Genomic DNA, 19041 nt, shown 5'->3' with positions numbered 1-19041 from the left:
TTGGTAATCTTTATCTTGAGTATTGCCCTGTTATGATGAGGGTAGATAGATGTAAATAAAAAGAAGTAATACTGTAAGTAAAGAAGTAAGTACCATGTTGACACTGTAAGTTGGGTGATTCAGTGTAACTATCAAAGTAGTAAAGTCTAAGATAATAGTGTAAGTACAAATGTAAGTACCTAAATCTACTCTCATAATAACCAATCAATTTGAAGGACTGTGACTGGTAAACACTTTTTAAAGATGTGGTTGCATCAAAACAGTCAATAAAAAAAGGTTGAACCAACCTTAAAGATGTGGTTGCGTCAAATTTGAGTTGATTTTAAAAGAAAGTATTTTTTTCTCTATCAGTTGATATGTTGTTTGTTGTGTTAGGCGAGCTCATTGTCAAAATAGTTGAAGATTACAATCGAAAAAAAATTGATTGCTGTAAAAACGCTCAGGCCAAAAAAATGCCCGGACTTGCCCAAAAGGATGTAACGCGTGATACAACCTGTCTCTATCTCTCGTACTCACATGGGCAATAAAAGTCTAGTCCTACGCGGCTCTATTGGCATATATTTTGTCTTGTATTTGCTCATGTTGGCTAGAATAAAATTTTAAATCCAGCTACAGATACATTATTACCAATGTCTCAAACGCCTCAAATAAGGAAAATTAAAAACTTGCCATATTAGCTTCCTCTAAATGCTGTGTAAACATCTTAGTACCGATTACCAATTCTACCGGTCTACGGTAATTATGTCAAGCAAACTATGTAGAATAAGGTCTTTGTATTGGCACAGTTCTGTCGCTATCCACACCAGAAACTAGTTACTAAGTAAAATAAGCAAGCTGCGTTTTTGAAAAGAGTATGTGGCTAAACCAACTGCATCCCTAAAAGTCATGTACATTGTATAGTCTACGTTATCGAGTCATTATTGGTATCAATTTGTAGAAAAAATTCACTGGGCACATTTGATTCAAGTACTAAACAAATGGTCGAGCTATGCAAAAGTACCTGTCAATGCAGCTTTGATTACACTTCATAAATCCATCTATCAGACAAGATTTCAGCACAGGTGTCAACGGGACTATGATGTATTCAATGTTCTGCAAATCATGTTTTGCATTATCTTTAACAATATTATTTTATTATATAGTTTTTGCAAGCAAAAAAATTTTCATTTTGGCATAAAGCTTTTAAAAATACCCATGCAAGTCGTGGCCACTCACATAGTTTCAGCTCATACATTAGGACAAATTCATCTACTGCTGCAAACTCAAACAAAACATCATGGTTTATGCAGCACACGTTCAAGTCTCCTTTTCCCATTTATGGCAGTTTCCACAATGACAAAGCTGCTTCGTTGGGGGGGGGACCGCATAAACATCCTGTAATAAATAAAAAAAATGCAATAAATATGTCATTCAAAGATATGTCGTTCTAACGCGTATCTACAATCTATAATCTGAATGTAAACACAACAGTATATCTATAGGAGACTCAAAGTAAAAGATGAATTTACCTCCATTCTCCCATCTTCCTCTGTAGCATAACGCTGCTGACACCTGTAAGCTCTAACTATAAGCTGTCCGTTCCAAACTTTAACCACCTGGTGCTTAGAAAACTCAGAGTCACCTTCGCAGAAACTGGAAGCGTTTTTACAATTCTGTTGTTCATCAATAAAACGTTTTCGATCGAGTAATTAATTAAAGTAACGATGTTAATTAATTTAGTAAATATCGATGTCGATGCGATCTAATAATAGAGTAAAATCCCTAAATTTGAGATCACAGACAACGCGTTTTATGAGTGATAACATTTATTACGACCTATATAAAAATTTCGTGCCGATGATTGGCTAGTGAAGCGATCTTATATTTATCGCTCGTGGACTCTTTTCAGATGTATCACTCGTTACGTCATGAATGAAGCACTCGCTGGAATCTAAGCTTTTTAAAAGATGGCCTCATTCAAATGCATATATCTCTGGACAGGGTTAATCTACAAAGACAAAAATGACATCAAATTGTAGCTGATATTTTAGCCTTTTATTGGTCTTATTTTCATTAAATCGACCATTTTGACGCAACCACATCTTTAATCAGTAAAATGGTTGTAACTTGTTCTATGTCAATATTTTAATGCAATATTAAATCTTGACAGCTCTGACTCATAAAAAGTAAAAGGTATAATATGAAGGTAAACTACACTCAGTAAGTACTTGTTCATGGTAATTTATTTTAGATTGGGGAATATGAAGTCACTGAGAATATTGAAACTTCATGGTAACAACATTGAAGTTGTTCCAAAGGCTGTCACCAAGCTGAGTTCACTTGAAGAGCTATACTTGTCTTCGTGCAATATAAGACAACTGCCAGAGAGGTATGTCAAGAAATTAGGAGCGCTGCTCTATTAGTTTGTAAAATGCAACTACCTCCACTTTTTTGTTTTTCAATATCTGATGCAATAGAAACTCATGAGTTCTGTAAACATTATTATGTTAAAATTATTATATCAGTGATCCCTGAGGGAAGTTCGTGAAGTAGTCAGCTTTTTTTATTATTTGACAATGCAATACTGTACTATTATAGAATAAAGCCAAAAATCAAAACCCGTTTCAAGGCCCAAAATTAGTTTAAAAACCTATAATTTTTATATAGCAATATTACAATTATTCAAAGATTAGAATTATTTGGAAAATTTAAAGTTATTCGAAGATTCATTTATTCCGTAATGGCGCCTTACACCCGCATAGCTTTTATCTTCCTGTAGCATGTCCAGAAGTTGAAAACCTTTCTGCAATAGTTAGGATCTTCCTCGGCCTCTTTGGCACGCCCGGAGATTCTTTTGTCGGTACAGAACGTTTCTTCGATAGTGTCGGTTTGTCACGGAGAAAAGTTGCAAACGCAAATTCGGCAGAATGTACGGAAACGAAAACTGTTGACAAGTGAACAAACAATACAGTACGGCATCAATATTTTACTTTTATACAACAGTAAATCCCCTGAGCCAACAAAGATTCAGAGCACAATGCACTGTAGAAAAATCCGCGAAGCATCGAAGCTGCCAAAGATGAAGTGCAATATAGTAAGGGATCACTGTATAATAATATCATAAGTTGGAGTAACACTTGATAACTTATACAGTGAACCCTCCGGATTCGATTGCCCTGATATACGATTTTTTCCCTCTACAAAGTAGAACATGATGATTTTTTCACCTCATCATACTAATCTTATCTCACCATGTGAGTTTAACAAAATCTTCGGCAGTGTTTCAAATTTGGCAGTCGGTAAGCTTATTACATACGCCAAAATAACAAAGACACTGAAATGCTGTTTTTTGATTTTTGATTTGATTTGATTTTTATTGCGTAATAATAACATGACAGTATGAGTAAAAAATACACAGAGTAGCAATAGGACATGCCAGATAGCCAGAGGCTAGAGTCAAGGCAGCCCCAGCAAGCAGTAGGAAAAGAAACAGAATCAGCGATAAGCGCACACTCCGGAGCACCAGAGTCAGGAAGGACAGTCCCAGGACGCCCACAGGCGCTCCACCAACTTCGCCTTCAGCTGACCCGGAGCAGAGCCCGCACAATCACTCAAAAATTTATTATATAATTTCATTGCACTAAAAAATATCGATCTCTGTCCCTTAGAAGACAAACACTTTTTCAACTTTAATTGATTTTTACTTTTTAAACGGGTATCTTGACAATGATCTATCATAAAATCTTGCAACTCTTCCATGGGGAAAGAATTTGTTAAAAACATTAGCAGGCGATACTGGAATAAAATTTCAATTGGCATTATTTTTAAAATTTTAAAATTTTTGGAAACTGTTTGATTTGGTTTAAAATTGAGTATTATTCTGATTGCCTTTTTTTGCATGATTAAAAGTTTGTTTAAATCAGTTTTGTTGCCGTGGCCCCAAAACTCGATTCCATAAATTAAAAGAGAATAGAAAAAACTGTAGTACAAATTGATCATGGTTGATTTGTCTAGGTAGGGGCGAATGAAACGTAATATTAGTAATATGTAATTAAGTTTTTTGATGAGACTTTGGATGTGTTTTTTAAAAGTCAAGTTGTTGTCTAACGTGATACCTAAAAATTGAGTCGAATCTTTGATTTGTAGTTGAGAATTGTTTAAAGAAAGGCTTAGATTATAATTTTGAGTGTTTTTAGACGGATTTTTGAAAACTACTTGAAATGTTTTACTGTTGTTTAAAATGAGTCTGTTTGATAGGCACCATTCATTAATAATATTTAATTCCTCTTGGAGTTTAGAATTATCTGTTGAAAATATATTGGTGTCATCTGCGAATAAAATACAATCCAAAGCAGGTGCAGCATTTACTAAGTCATTTATAAAAATTAAAAATAAGAGGGGTCCTAAAATTGATCCTTGTGGAACACCAATCGTAATTGCCCTCATTTGCGAACAATCAGTATCTGTTTTGGTAAATTGAAATCTATTTTGGAGATAACTTTGAATAAGAGAGGAAGACTTTACACTAAAATTGTAGTAAAAAAGTTTGTCAATTAAAATTTTGTGATTAATCGTATCGAATGCCTTTGAAACTTTGTGATTAAAATTTTGTGATTAATCGTATCGTTTGCCGAAAATATGCTCACAACTCCTGAAAGAAATTAGTTCAGCTTTTAGTTCAGCAATTTTTGTGTGTAAATCTTTCTTTTAAAAAAACAGTAGCAAAGTTGGAGCTGTGATCCCTTCAAACAGAAGGTACGTTGGTCAGACAACTTTCCTTAACCCACTAACAAAAATCCACTTCATTACAAAAACAGCGTCGTTCGGGCTTTCTTGCCGAATTACTTGTAAGTTGAAAAGGGTTTCAAGCAGGCTTACTAAAAGTTTTAGTGAAAGCGAAGAGAGAAACTGATAAGTGATAAAATTTTAGCGATAAAAAATTGAAGTTCAGTAAAATAATTAAAAGACATACTAAAACTTAGGTTTAAGTGTGTGTTTAGTAAGATAAACGTATTTAAGTTGAGTACAAAGTTTATGTTATATATGCCTGTCTTGAAGGTAAGAACTCCCTACGGTACGTACTGGTACATTATACATGCAATGTTATATTTTAATGCAGATCTTAACCACTAAATACACTAAATACAATAAAGTTATTGTAGGTAACTATAGTTACTAAGGTTAATATACCATTTTGCTATTAATTTTCAATTTTTAAAGCACTTGTGTAAAATTTTGACGATTTTTACCAGAGGATGTTTGCATTATATAATTCCTATGGTTTCTATACCCCTGCATACGATTTCTCACCATACGATGCCAACCGTATTTTGAGGGTGCACTGTACATTGATATAGAATACGCTTTAACACCTCCAATAAAATTAGGTAATGAAAAAAAACTTATTAGATAGTTTTCACAGTTTTGAAGTTTAATTAAATCTTAACAAAATACAAATTGTTGATAGCATCATTTCAAACAGTTTAGATTTTTTAACAGTGACACGATTCTAATTTGACTTATATATATTTTAATTAAACCGTGGTCTATTATTTGAAAGCAAAAAGTACTTTGGAAGCTGAAGTATTGCTAAATATGATATACAATTTTACGAGTAATATTTTTACCTTTGTTGCTGCTTTGTTATGATAAAGGTAGATTGTCAATCAGAGATTACATGAATAAGTTACTCTAGCACAATAAATTTCATACCTAAAGTTGAAGAATCATAACGAGTAAATTTTATTAAATACACTCTGCACTTTTGGGACTGGCAGAATAACTTTATTCCGCTTCTAGAAATGACGACTTATTAAGAGGACTGTAAATAATTGAGATATTTAATGAGTTCTCAATGTTCATTTAGCAAAAACAAAAATTTAGAGAGGCAACCCTCTTAGACGAGGCGGACTGAATTTTCTCCACAGTCCAAGCTCTTAATGTCATTACTTCCTACTTTCATGATTAGAAGTAAAAAAATTTCTTTTAGTATTCAACTTCTTGTATTAAAAGGATGTTATGGACAATTTTGGCTCAGCTATGATTTTTATTGGAGAAGCCTATTACTAGATGCATACCTTGAATATTGTTACCCAGTGTAGTTTCCCTTTAGTCTCTTCTAGTGTAGTTTTTCTTTAGCCTATTCTAGTGTAGTTTCTCTTTAGTCTGTTCTAGTGTAGTTTCTCTTTAGTTTCTACTTATTTGTGTTTTTGTTTCCATCCTTTTCTTCATCATCTTCATCATTTTTCTGTGTCTTGAAAATGTTTGCAAGTTGATGAGCATCTTTTTATTTTACATCAATAAATTGCGACCAGGGGGTCTGGACCATACTATCTGGTGGCAGTCGACTCCAGGGCAATCACCTTGGTAGTCTAGCCATAGTATCTGATGGCTACCTGCTGCGAAGCCAAAGGTAGATTGTTTGGTCTACCTCTATTGCATCCCAGGGAAAAGAGGCAAGCTTCCGGCAGCAAATAGTATGGTGATAGTTTTTTTGTAATATTCGGTACGTAGGTTACACCGCGATGTGTAGAAGGCTTTAGCAACTAGCCGACGACTGACAGGTTGTGGTGCCAGTGAGAAAGATGTTACAGGCAAAATATCCGTGACTAAAAGTTTCAATTTTAACTTCCCAACGTTAATGTCCAGCTCAAAGTTTATTGAATCTTTTAAATCTTTTCAGAAGTACTTGAATATGGTTGTAAGCAGTGTTTAAGACCTGAACTAATAATTACACCAGATATAGCTGCAATATGTTGCACTGTTAATTATATATGATTTTTATATGCCATCAACCAAGAAACAAGTTTTTTGTTTCAGTTAACAACTACTTCACCACTTTAGGAGTTTATTATTGTCACAATTTAATTGCAACTTAATTTTTTATTTCAGACTTTAGTTCGAGCATAGCAATAGAGGATATATAAACACTGTAAAATTTCTATTTGAATGCCATGGTGCTGTATTCATCAAAACGCTTTAAAATCTTCAGTTAGATTGTAAACTACATTATGAATGTATTTAAAAACAATAAATTGGATTTAAACCTTAGTGACTTTGAATCGAAGGGTTGTTCTGATGATGGCAACAATTGATCTTTTCAGGTACATTTGACTAAGGCCATGGCAAGCACCAATGAAATAATTTGATTTCGTTGCTGCTGATGTTATTGTCGTTGTTATTGATGTAACCGACCCATGATCAGTACCATTTTGTTGACACTTTTCTACTGATCACTGTCTATTATGTGTTTGTAAAATGTCAAAATGGCAGTCAAATAGAGGTGCTGTTCAACTATATGGTGGCGCTGTATTTTTCAACTCTTCTGTATTGGGGGTCTATTAGTGGCGGCGTTCAAATAAAGGTGGCGTTCAAATAGAGGTTTTACGGTATATAATTTTAAACCATTAAACTAGGGTTGCACTGAGTTCTCTTCATGTTGACTTCCAGTTCTTCTCTATAACTTACAAACATTTTTCTGTACTTGTCTAGTTTGATAAACATTTTAAGTGTTTGGTGTTTGGTTTGACAGTTTAAATAATGTGAAGTGGCTATTGAGTATTCTATGAAAAGAATCTATGAGTTATCATAATCTGACTTAATTTTCAGTGAGAAATGTAGCTTTTATCAAGCCCTATTAAGAAGGGGTAGCAATCATTTTCTGTAGTGATGATGCTGATAATATGAACAGAGGTTTTACCGGTGCTGTATCAACTACCCTTGTTTCAGTTAATGCAATTTTCAACCATCTGAGTTTAGATTTAAAAAAACCAATATAGAAAATCATAAAATGCTGATTGGCTCATTTTTTGAAAAAAACTGATTTACCATGAAACATGCTTTGTAGTGATTCCCTGGATTGAGTTTTATTAGGATTGCACTAACCAATGATATACAGCCCCCCAAGGATAGCTGACGGCTTTCATATGGGCGGGGTTTAATGGTGGAGCTCTGTGGGGATGAACCCAAACACGGCACCCGAACAAACAAATGTGTTGAATAAAGCCCCTTGTAAATTTACAAATATTATGAACTATAGTGGTTATTTTACTTATCTGTTAAATTCATTTTGTTGTCAAATAAATATAGTATCCCAATATTGTCACCATTATGATCAGTCAGTTGCCATTCACAAGCATTTGTGATATTAATAGTCACAATCGTAAAATAGCCCAAATCCGGTTTTGTATTTAGATTTTGAGTATGAAAACTACAATGCACAGTTTTGCCTGTTGTCCCATCTTATTGGCCAGGTAAAACAATGTGACAACGATGAAAGACTTTGCCATTTTATATTAGGGGTGGCAAAATATTAATCAGAAACTAGGGAAAAAAGGTCGTTGTTCGGGTAATTTTGGGTAAATTATATTCAACTTTAAGCATATACTACGACCTTTACCAATTTCAAAATTATTAAAATTAGGTAGTTTGCAGTGTTTTATTTTGCATGGATCCATTATTTTGGTTAGGTATTACCCCTACATTGTAGAAATTCAAGGTTTGCTATTGTGAACCCTGGGGTCTACTGACTGAATGAGCCAATGAAACGATAACAGTGAGTCACGGTTTTCCAAAACCTAACAAAGCAACATGACCGGCCCGCGAGAATTGTGTTAGCTCCGAAATACAGGCCAGCACAATCCTAACAGAGCTCGATCATTAAACCCCGCCCATATGAGAGCCGTCGGCTATCCTTGGGGGGCTGTATATCATTGCACTAATCAAATTCAGTGGACTCAAGGTTTGGTAAGGTGTTTAGTGTATGCTCATTCTATATAACGTTAAAGTTTTAAAGTAGCTTACAGTGAGTGGTTTTTAATTTCTTAAATGTATCACCACAAAATGATGCCATGCTATAATTCATTTTAATTACATTATTTAAAACAAATAAAAACTGGCATTAGGCTTTTGATGACATTTTATTTTGTAGCTGAAAGCTCCACAGATTTCAACTCATCAGCATATCATCATAACATATAAGTTCAAAATGAGACATTCTGAGTTTCAATTATTTCATGAAATCATTTTTTTTTCATCAACAAATACTGAAGAGAAAATCATTTAGATTTAGATGCTTAAAATACTATCTTAAGCTACTAGATACTATTTTAGATGCCACAATCTTCAGTCCTTGAGATTCTTCAACATATCTCAAAACAATATCCAGTCTCTTCCTTCATGGATCTACAATCTAGAAAAGCTGGAAACATTAGATTCGAGTCGCAATGACAAACTGTTGAGAATAGAGAATGCTGTCTTAGGGATGAAGAATCTTGTTAGTCTTGACTGTACATTGTGTTACAATTTGAAGGAGCCTCCATACAGTGTTTGTCAGCAAGGAATCACAGCTATCAGAAAGTTCTTTGTTGATCTTGCTGCTGACAAACCAGTAAAGTTGGTGGAAGTTCCAGTAGCAGTTATCGGAAACGCAATGTCTGGCAAGACTAGCTTATTTAGAACACTAAAAGCTGGCAAGCGCATCTTGACGTTTCGCAGTAAGAGCTCAGAACAGGATGAGACAACGAGAGTTTTCCAAGTAGAAGATTTGCCTCTTGAGGCTACACATGTCAAGCTATTTGATTACGGAGGCAATCAAGCTTATCATCTCGCTTACCATATTCTTAGCAAGGAGAGATGTGTTCCACTCATAGTTGTTGACATCGCGGATTTTTCGAAAATAGCACAAACTAATGGGTCAGAAGAAGCATGCAGAACTGTCTGTTTTGATTGGCTCTCTCATCTCTACCTAGCTTGCCCTAAACTCGGTGCTCCAATTCTTGTTCTCACTCACACAGATGAGCTCTCAAGTAATCAAATTAGTCAGGCACGGAAAGATCTTTTAACAACATGTGAGTCTATCAGAGGAAAGCTGTTAGATGAAGAGAATGCCCTTGCAAGTCTCTTTCCTCAAACGCTGATACAAATTCAGCATCTTTCAGACAAGCAGCTGCCATTGTTTGATAAAAGCGATATTTTTGAGTTTGGGAATGATCCAGGTGTGACATCTAATATAGAATGTCTTAAGCAAAGGTTGAATGATAGGTGCAAACAGCATATCATAGAACTACCAAAGCTGTGGAATTCTGTGGAGGTTTTCATCCAACAATGTTCAGAACAGCCATATGTGGAAGTCTCAGAAGTGATAACAAAGTTTCCAGATGCTGAACCGCTGATAATCTTGCGGCACATGCACAATGCTGGTCGAGTGTTCTTCTTTGAAAAAATTGAAGGTCTCTCTTATATCATTTTCCATAAGTTCAAAGAAATCACATCCATGATAAACATGCTGTTTCATCATTCTTTACAGCATCTCTGGGATAATCATCTCTCCAAGTTTGTTTCTTTCACTCACGGTGGCAGAACAATTGGTAAGCTTGAGTACGAGTCATCGATACAACGCCTGTTGCGTGATGGTGTTATGGCCGAGGCTCTTCTACAAAATCTTCTCAAAGGTTCCTCTTTTCCGTTTGCTATTTCGGTTGAGCTCATGCGCTCCTTTTTGATGATGCATGGTCCGATTGGGCAGTCTACTCATGCTGAATTTCTGGTTCCAGCTTTGGCTTCTGAATCTATCAAAAGCTTTTTCAAAGCGGAAAATCCATTGCAGCTAAAGTTAGAAATCATGTTTCGAGGTCTATCCGTACCAAGCTATGTTCATCATCAGATCTCCGTTACTGTCTTGAATCTTCTTGAGAGCCCTCTTCATGAAAGCTCAGCTCAAAAGAATGGTGTGACTATCATACACGGCAACAGTGTCACAAATGTTGTACATGATTTGCACAAAAGATTCATCACGTTGCAAATTGCAACTACAACAAAAGAGCTTGGAAAATCTTGGCGACACCTGATTAATGTAATAAAAGATATCATTCATCAGTTATCTCACTCATGGAAGGCTTGTCCTGTCGATTTCCGCATCTACTGCTCTCATTGCCTATTCATTGAGGATCAGCAGCCAGACACCCAAGTTAATCCTGAGTGGCTCTATCTCACACACGAACTGAGCAGGAAAGAAATTAATGTGAAGGCTTCTTCATTTTCAGGAATAGCGCCAGTCCTTTGCAAAAGGCATTCACATTCTCCAGTCCAGGTGCCAACACCTTTGAGGTTTCCATGTAAGTTTTTTAATTGTAACTCATTGAAATTTCGCTTCATTTCTGTTAACTCACACCTTCTGCTCAGTTACATTATTTCTGTTAACTCACACCTTCTGCTCGGATACATTATTTCTGTTAACTCACACCTGGTGCTCAATAACATTATTTTTGTTAACTCTCACCTGGTACACATTTACATTATTTCTGTTAACCTACTCTCGGTATTCAGTTACATTATTTCTGTTAACTCACACCTGAAGCTCACGTAGATCGTATTAATTTGTTTTATTAACAAATCACTACTAAGTAGAACTCATTACTCTCATTGGATCCTCCAAGTAAATTCTAAGCATACTACATGTAAATACTAATCTATATACAGGTTGAAACAAAATACTAAATTTATAGACATACAATATCTCATTGCAGGCTTCCAATTTTTCATTGTAGGCTTTCAACTAACCGATGAGGAAATCACAAAGCTTGATGAATATCTGAAGACATTGAAGTCTTGCCAGGCCAGTCCTACTGATGTTGGACATCTGGACAGTTTAAGAGGTTAATGGAAACTTTCTGTTCGTTATAAGAATATGAACATATCTAAAGTGAATAAACAACTTTCTGCCTGCTCTCTTGCTAGTTGCTCTGTTGCTAGTTGCCCTTTTGCTAGTTGCTTCCATGTCAGGTGTTCCTGTTGTTCATATAGTTGATGTTGAATGGAAATTTTACTAACTTTTGGCTGTTTTTGGTAGATTCAAGTGATGATGAAGGTGTTTCTCCTCTGCCAGTCACAGCCGGAGATGAAGACAGTGATTTGTCTGATGTTGAAAGAGAAGGGTACTGTGATGAGAAATCACCTACTGATATCATCATGAGACCTGTTCTTGTCAGGAAAAAGAAAGTGAAAGCTCTTTACAACAATGAAGATAAGGTACTTTAGACATCTTTAAGAATGTGTTGTAGTAACTTGGCCGCTCTGTAGCTGATTCTTCTACAGGGCAGATGGGAAAAAATGAGTTTACCGCTGTCAATTTGAATTTTCTCAACTACCTTCACCTTCCTCAAAAGGGTACAACTCCTACTCTGGTAATCTGTCAAGCAGTGAAGCTCATCTATTTTTTCATACTGTGTAAATGAGCAGAGCCTTAAAATATAATTTTTTTCGAAGCTGGTAGATGACTAGTAGTTATATTCATATTCAATATAAATTTGTGTAGAGTAGATGAAGGAAAGGCATTTTATATTCTAATATTGACATTCTATAGCTCATCATTGCTATTGTTGTATGCTTTATTCTTCATAGCATGCTATAGCGTTTTGTTTTCATCAAAGGGAAAACCACTCCAACTTTTGTGTCTCAAGTACTCAGCCCTCTTCAGCGAGGAGGTAGTTGGTTAAGTTTGATAAATGAGAATGTATACAGCAGATCTAGCTACAAGCTTCTATCTTTTCTGGTAATAAACCAGGTACAGCTGTACACACGCAATGGTATTCAAATTACTATTATCAATCACTAATCACAGCTTACTTAAGTTCTCTATTGATTTTAGGTCTACAAGATGAGTAGGGGCGTCAGAGGGAGGGCCCTTATTTTTAATATCAAAACATTCCAGCACTCAGGTGATACAAGGCATGGTTCTGAAGTAGATTATGAAAACCTGGAAAGGCTGATGAAAGGCCTACAATTTGATGTTGCAAAGACCCAGAGAGAACTGACTGACTTGAGCTTCCAGGTAGTTGATAGTTTTGATTTAGCTTGCAATACTTGTAAGACTATTCACTATCGTATTCATTCACTCTTCACTAAATATTCCATAGTCTAGGTTAGACTAGTACTGTATTTCAATATTCCATAGTCTAGGTTAGACTAGTACTGTATCTCAATATTCCATAATCTAGGTTAGATTACTACTGTCTCTCAGTATTCCATAATCTAGGTTAGATTACTACTGTCTCTCAATATTCCATAGTCTAGTTTAGACTAGTGCTGTATCCCAATATTCCATAGTCTATGTTAGACTAGTACTGTATCTCAATATTCCATAATTTAGGTTAGACTAGTATTGTCTCTCAGTATTCCATAGTCCAGGTTAGACTAGTACTGTATCTCAGTATTCAATAGTCTAGGTTAGACTAGTTCTGTATCTCAATATTCCATAGTGTAGGTTAGACTAGTGCTGTATCTCAATATTCCATAATCTAGGTTAGATTACTACTGTCTCTCAGTATTCCATAATCTAGGTTAGATTAGTACTGTTTTTCAGTATTCCATAGTGTAGGTTAGACTAGTACTGTATCTCAATATTCCATAGTCTAGTTCAGACTAGTCAATGTCGATTGTTAAATTGTCAAAGTTGCATCACTTACCAAAGGTAGACCTTCTAAAATCCCTAATACTGAATCTGTTTGTAATCTACTAATACTTCAGAAAGTCTCCTCTTAAACTTTATTGTGTCTACTTCTGGACTTGCTATTACTTGGATCTTTTGTTTTTATAGTTTTTAAAACTTCACAGGCCTACTTTTTAAGACAAAAGATTTCGAAGGGATAGAAACAATAAACACTTTAATTTATCCATTTTTGTGTGTAAATTCATTACCAGCAAATACTAAGAGAGATACAAGAGGAAACAAGCAGGGAAGAACACAACAGGCTAGGTATGTTTATACTGATCATCATGAGCCATGGAACTGAAGGAGACATGCTGATAGACCACCATGGTAAACCTTTCTCATTGGTATCTATCAGAGACAGCTTGTCTCCAAGGAGATTTCCTGCAATGGCTGGCAAACCCAAGCTCATCATTGTACAAGCCTGCTCTGGAGGTTGGTAAAAGGAATGTTCATGTGTTGCACATACTTTACTTAACCACACTGTATATAGTTTATACATAACTTACCCTGTTTATCTAGAACATTCCTTTTGAACCAATGTTATAATATTGTATTTGCACTCCATCATAGCATATAAATATGTTTGATCAAGTACATATACCAAATTATACCTTGGTTCAGAAGCAATGTGCTGATAACCATGTAAATCTGTCTGCACATTTCCATCCGTACAGAACTGGCAGTTTTCTCTAATATGTGTTTATAAACTTTATACCTGCTCATTATATTCATGTTTATTATGCATTTGTACAAACAATTATTCAAATAAACATAAAATTATGTATTTATTATGTTTGTAAATAAAGTTTTATCTTATCAATATTGCGAGTCATTCATTAGCTTATCCTAATAAGAGGATAATACTTAATAATATTACTGTATGTCTAAAACACCATTTGTTTTCATTCTACCATCTCTACTATCATAATGAATGTATAAATCTAAATTCATTATCAAGAGCAAGAATGTTTTAGGTAAGGCTTTGGCTATTGAAGTATCATTTAATTAGAACACCTTGCAATCTGAGACAAATGCGAAACTTAAAAAAAACTATTTAATGGAAGCTTTGCCGTTATTCGAAGCAAACTGTTTTTTTGGAACTTTGGAGTTTCAGATCTTTTTTGAAACAAAGTTGAATATTTATTTATCTTTTCATGATGAATATTCTTATTAAATAAAGCATTTCATATATTACTATATATTCTAACTGAATTTAATATAGCTTATGAGATGTTATACATTCAGACTTTGGTTATATACAGCATCTTAAAATATACTCTACAAATATAACTTGCACTCAATGTTATTCAACAATCTTCAACAGTCTTCACCCAGAGTTGGCACTTGTTGACCTCTTGTACCACTTTAAAACACTTTGCAGTGTCATTCCTCTATTCATATACAATTTACTCTTAACGGTCATAAGATCCACTAGTTTATTATAACTATTTGCTTGTTTATCTGACTACTAGCACTTTTCTATTAACCTTTTAGGGTAAGTACTTATTATCCTAATTGTCATTTAGTTTATACAGCAGTCTAAGTAATGATTCAGTCAATGAATAAAAAGCTACTCGGTAAAAGAAATAAAATGTTTTTAAATATATTATTAATTGCAGTTTCTTCTGATTTTTTCTAAGATTTACCGATGAATTTTTGAAAATCTAAGATATATTTTAGATACACGGAACATGATAAATTATATTGGCCAGCTTGCTTGTATTCATCTGCTCTTCTCACATATTTATTCTAGAACAGACTGACTTTGGTAACTTGAAAGAACCTTCTAATTCAGAGATCTGTCGCATTCCAAATTCTAAAGAGTTACATGGTCAGCAGTTGGCCTCTTCCCCCACTTCGTCAGTGTCTGCTGCTGAGGGAACTACAGAACTTCCTTTGTTCCTCAAGCCAGATGATGATGGATCTCCTTCAGATCGTCCTATTGTACTCAATGTAGATGACTTCCTTATCATGAAGTCTAGTTGTGAAGGTTAGTACCTAGACATGATGTCCATCATCTGTTAATTATACTACAGTGACTTACAGCTGAGATCATCAGCTCATTAATGATGGGTTAGTCAGACTCAAATTATAAATGGTTTTATCTTTCGATCTACTTCATCAGACTACATTTCTTGCTGGACTATTGTCATGGTCAAAACTAGTAGCTGATCAAGTACTCTCTGTGAATTCCTAATTTGGACTTCAGTTTTTATAGCAGGAATTGTTTACATTTTCAGCACTATTTCAGACCGCTATCTAAAAGACAACTGTTTATGGTTGCACAACAATACTCTATCATACAATAAATATTTTACTTTGTTTCTCTGTACACATATGTAGTATCCCACTCAAAATTAAGTCTGTGTATTGTAAGTAAGTATTATTGTATTGTAAGTGCCGAGATTGCTCATTTTACATTTATATTACAGTATACACATCAATTAGATCCAAGACTCATGGATCCTGGTTTATCAGAGTTTTAGTAGCTACTTTCTACAAGCACTCGTGTCATAGAGATGTAGAGAGTCTATTCAAGATAGTAAGTATATCTTATCATAGAGATGTAGAGAGTCTATTCAAGATAGTAAGTATATCTTATTCCTTTGTATTAAGTAGTGACTAGTATATCAGTAGATGATACAAGGTTGAGGTGACATTTGTTGAAGTTACATTGACCATTTTATAATGGTAGTCAGGAGATGACTGCTGACTATAATTCAAGGCTTCACTAGACGCTGCACCTCCCTTTGCCAAGATACATATTCTGACTGTTTATGAAGTGAATTATTACCACATGGAGATTAATTCAAGAATCCATATTTAAAAACAGTTTGTACAGTGTTGCTATGGTAAGAATATGTTTAAACAGTTTGTACAGTGTTGCTATGGTAAGAATATGATTAAACAGTTTGTACAGTGTTGCTATGGTAAGAATATGATTAAACAGTTTGTACAGTGTTGCTATGGTAAGAATATGATTAAACAGTTTGTACAGTGTTGCTATGGTAAGAATATGATTAAACAGTTTGTACAGTGTTGCTATGGTAAGAATATGATTAAACAGTTTGTACAGTGTTGCTATGGTAAGAATATGTTTAAATTTGTGAGACATCAACAAAATATCCTCTTTATATGACGAGTTCTCTGATTGAGAGGTTGTGAATGCTGTTTACAGATACAGGAAAGAGTACGGAAAGTCAGTCTTAGCCAGGCAAACTACACACAGGGTGGAAATGTTCCATCAGCGATATGCACTTTTACTCGTAGGAGGAAGCTGTATCTGTTTCCAGGTTTCCCAAATCGCTAACTTTTTAGTAGCTGGTGAGAAAGCCTTTTTGATATTTCAAATAAATTTTGTGCGACTTGGCTCATTAAATTAGACTCAAGTCAGCAAACTCAGTTGTAAGAAAGATATTTCTAAGTGCCAAAAAGCTGAGGTGTGTTTCCACGCCATATAATATTTTTTGTATATACTGTTAAATGTTTAAACTTGGGGTCAGTGCAATAATAATGTGAAACAGGTATAACAGAAACAACCATAAAGACTCTGAACTAATATTCAACTCATGCAGCAAGTTGTTTCCGCATCTGCGTTTAAGTGGCTCTACAAATAGGTTGCCAACCACAGATGAGAGAAATAATTACTAGTATGACTAGAAAATTTAGCATTAAGTCGACATGTTTTATCTTTTTTACATTTTTATGAAGTTTTAACAACACATCGAAATTAAGCAGCATAGATTTAAACTTTGTTTGTTCATAAGAGGTGAAGACATTTCCAAGGTTTCCTAGGACGCTACCAAACCACCTCTATTGGATATTCTTAAAACATTGGTATTGGTTTTGCTGACTTGAGTCTAATATGGTTTGTCAAGCCGTGTTGGTTTCCAAGACAGTTTAGGCAGACAAAACTTTATGAAATTGGCGAGATATTCTGTCATTACCGGTTATCATGTATTAAACATTTGCTAAAAGCTGATTAATTAATGGGAACAGGCTTTTTGTATGGCATATTATTACCACTGATAAACTTATCATGCTTATAATCAAGTAGTTAGTAGATTATCAAATAACCTTCTCTGATGACTCTGTACCCTAATCTGTATACTACATGATTATCTGCCAAGTTCAATGTTACAAGTGAGCTGATTTTATACATCTACATCTGTTATTACTCCCATTTTTTTGTTTGTGGTTTGTATTGTTCCTATTTTTATATCTTGAATAAACATCAGTTGATAGCATTTATTGAGTTAATCAGTGCATTTGCTTTTTATTATTGTTAAATTGTTGGCAACAGTTTTAAGCTATGTTCCAAAAGTCTCAAGGATAAAGAAGGGTCAGGAAATGAACATGAGCAGCTACATGCTTGCCTAGTTTGAAGCAACACGAGCTTTTTTGGTCAGGTGTTTGGTCAGACTGTTACAGGAGGATTATTATTGGTAACAGAGGACCTATCCAAGTTGTTTAACAATCTTCTCCATTCTGAGGGGTTAAACTCGATCACACGCTTTGAATGAATACAATTCAGGGTAAAACTCAGTCACTACAGGTCTGTTTCATGCCTCAGAACTGTTTAAGGCTGGTTCACACTATATCACCATTTGTCAGTGTTTTCCTTTTGGCGGTAATCGTAAATTATGTGAATTGTGAGCCGAAGGCATCGATGAAGCATTGCGGACACATCGGGAAAGTATGCAGCTGTCAAACATTCCCGATACCTTGTCGAGGATCGACTATCGCTTTTCAAATGTGAACCATTTCGGCAATGGTAATGGCAATGGTTGCGGATAGAGTGAGTTGTTCATTTCGTTTAAGATAGTCGCTGCTGGACTAGTCTTTGATTTCAGCTCGCGAAAACAAGGAGGTTTCTTCGCGAAGATTTTAAAAGATAAATGAAAACACTACATCACAGAGTATTTCCTGATGCAAACGCGGATGGGTGTATGATAGTGCGAACATGGTTGTCATCGACGATCATCGAAGTACTATGGCATCAACGCCGAGATGCGGTGAGATAGTGTGAACCAGCCTTTAGTAAACATTACCGCCCACATGGATAAAACCAGAGTGAAATTTTTATTTAATTTTCATGTATACATACCATAAAACCTCTATTTGAATGTCATGGTGCTCTACTTTTCAACCCTTCTTCCATGGTGGCATTATATTAGAGGTAAAGTTCAAATAGGAGGTAGTGTCGTATTTTTGGACTAGCTCATCAGAATTTTGTGAAAATAAGTTTAACCCTTTTATGGGCGAAAAGATGCTAATGTGTATATTTTTCAGTCTTCTTTTGAACAAATCAACGTTAATGTCATAGACGTCAACATTTTCGTTAAACTACTTTTCATAGAGGTGGAAATACAAGACCGAGCTAAACAAAGGACTACTTTGAGTATTAATTATTAACTCGATACAGTTGTTAATTGTTTCGATGGTGTCGCTTTCAAAGTTTTAAAGAAAAACCGTAAAACTATGGAATTAAAAAATGAACATAACATTTTTAAGTATTGAAGATGTTTTTAACATTTTAAATTTAGAATACACTGTAACGATAGCTGCTATTA

General features: G+C 34.8%; 2 protein-coding genes across 2 annotated transcripts in view; both read left to right on the top strand.

The window, feature by feature from the left end:
• The window catches only part of LOC137390538 (malignant fibrous histiocytoma-amplified sequence 1 homolog), a 31915-nt gene extending 21370 nt beyond the window's left edge, over window positions 1-10545 (top strand). Inside the window, exons 5-7 of the mRNA XM_068076866.1 lie at window positions 2231-2368; window positions 9091-10443; window positions 10533-10545. Of these exons, the coding sequence (XP_067932967.1) occupies window positions 2231-2368; window positions 9091-10443; window positions 10533-10545 (1504 nt within the window). The remainder of the gene's footprint in view (window positions 1-2230; window positions 2369-9090; window positions 10444-10532) is intronic.
• Window positions 10505-17710, top strand: LOC137391426 (caspase-8-like). Its single transcript, XM_068077897.1, has 8 exons — window positions 10505-11093; window positions 11526-11633; window positions 11828-12006; window positions 12626-12808; window positions 13678-13900; window positions 15222-15458; window positions 15901-16010; window positions 16647-17710. The coding sequence occupies exons 1-8, from the start codon at window positions 10601-10603 to the stop codon at window positions 16776-16778; spliced, it is 1665 nt and encodes a 554-aa protein (XP_067933998.1). The 5' UTR covers window positions 10505-10600; the 3' UTR covers window positions 16779-17710.
• The last annotated feature ends 1331 nt before the right edge of the window (window positions 17711-19041 follow it).

This window comes from Watersipora subatra, chromosome 3 (assembly GCF_963576615.1).
Source record: "Watersipora subatra chromosome 3, tzWatSuba1.1, whole genome shotgun sequence".
NCBI lineage: Eukaryota > Metazoa > Bryozoa > Gymnolaemata > Cheilostomatida > Watersiporidae > Watersipora > Watersipora subatra.
Note: the sequence above shows the minus strand (reverse complement) of the source record. Positions and strands in the feature narration are given on the sequence as shown.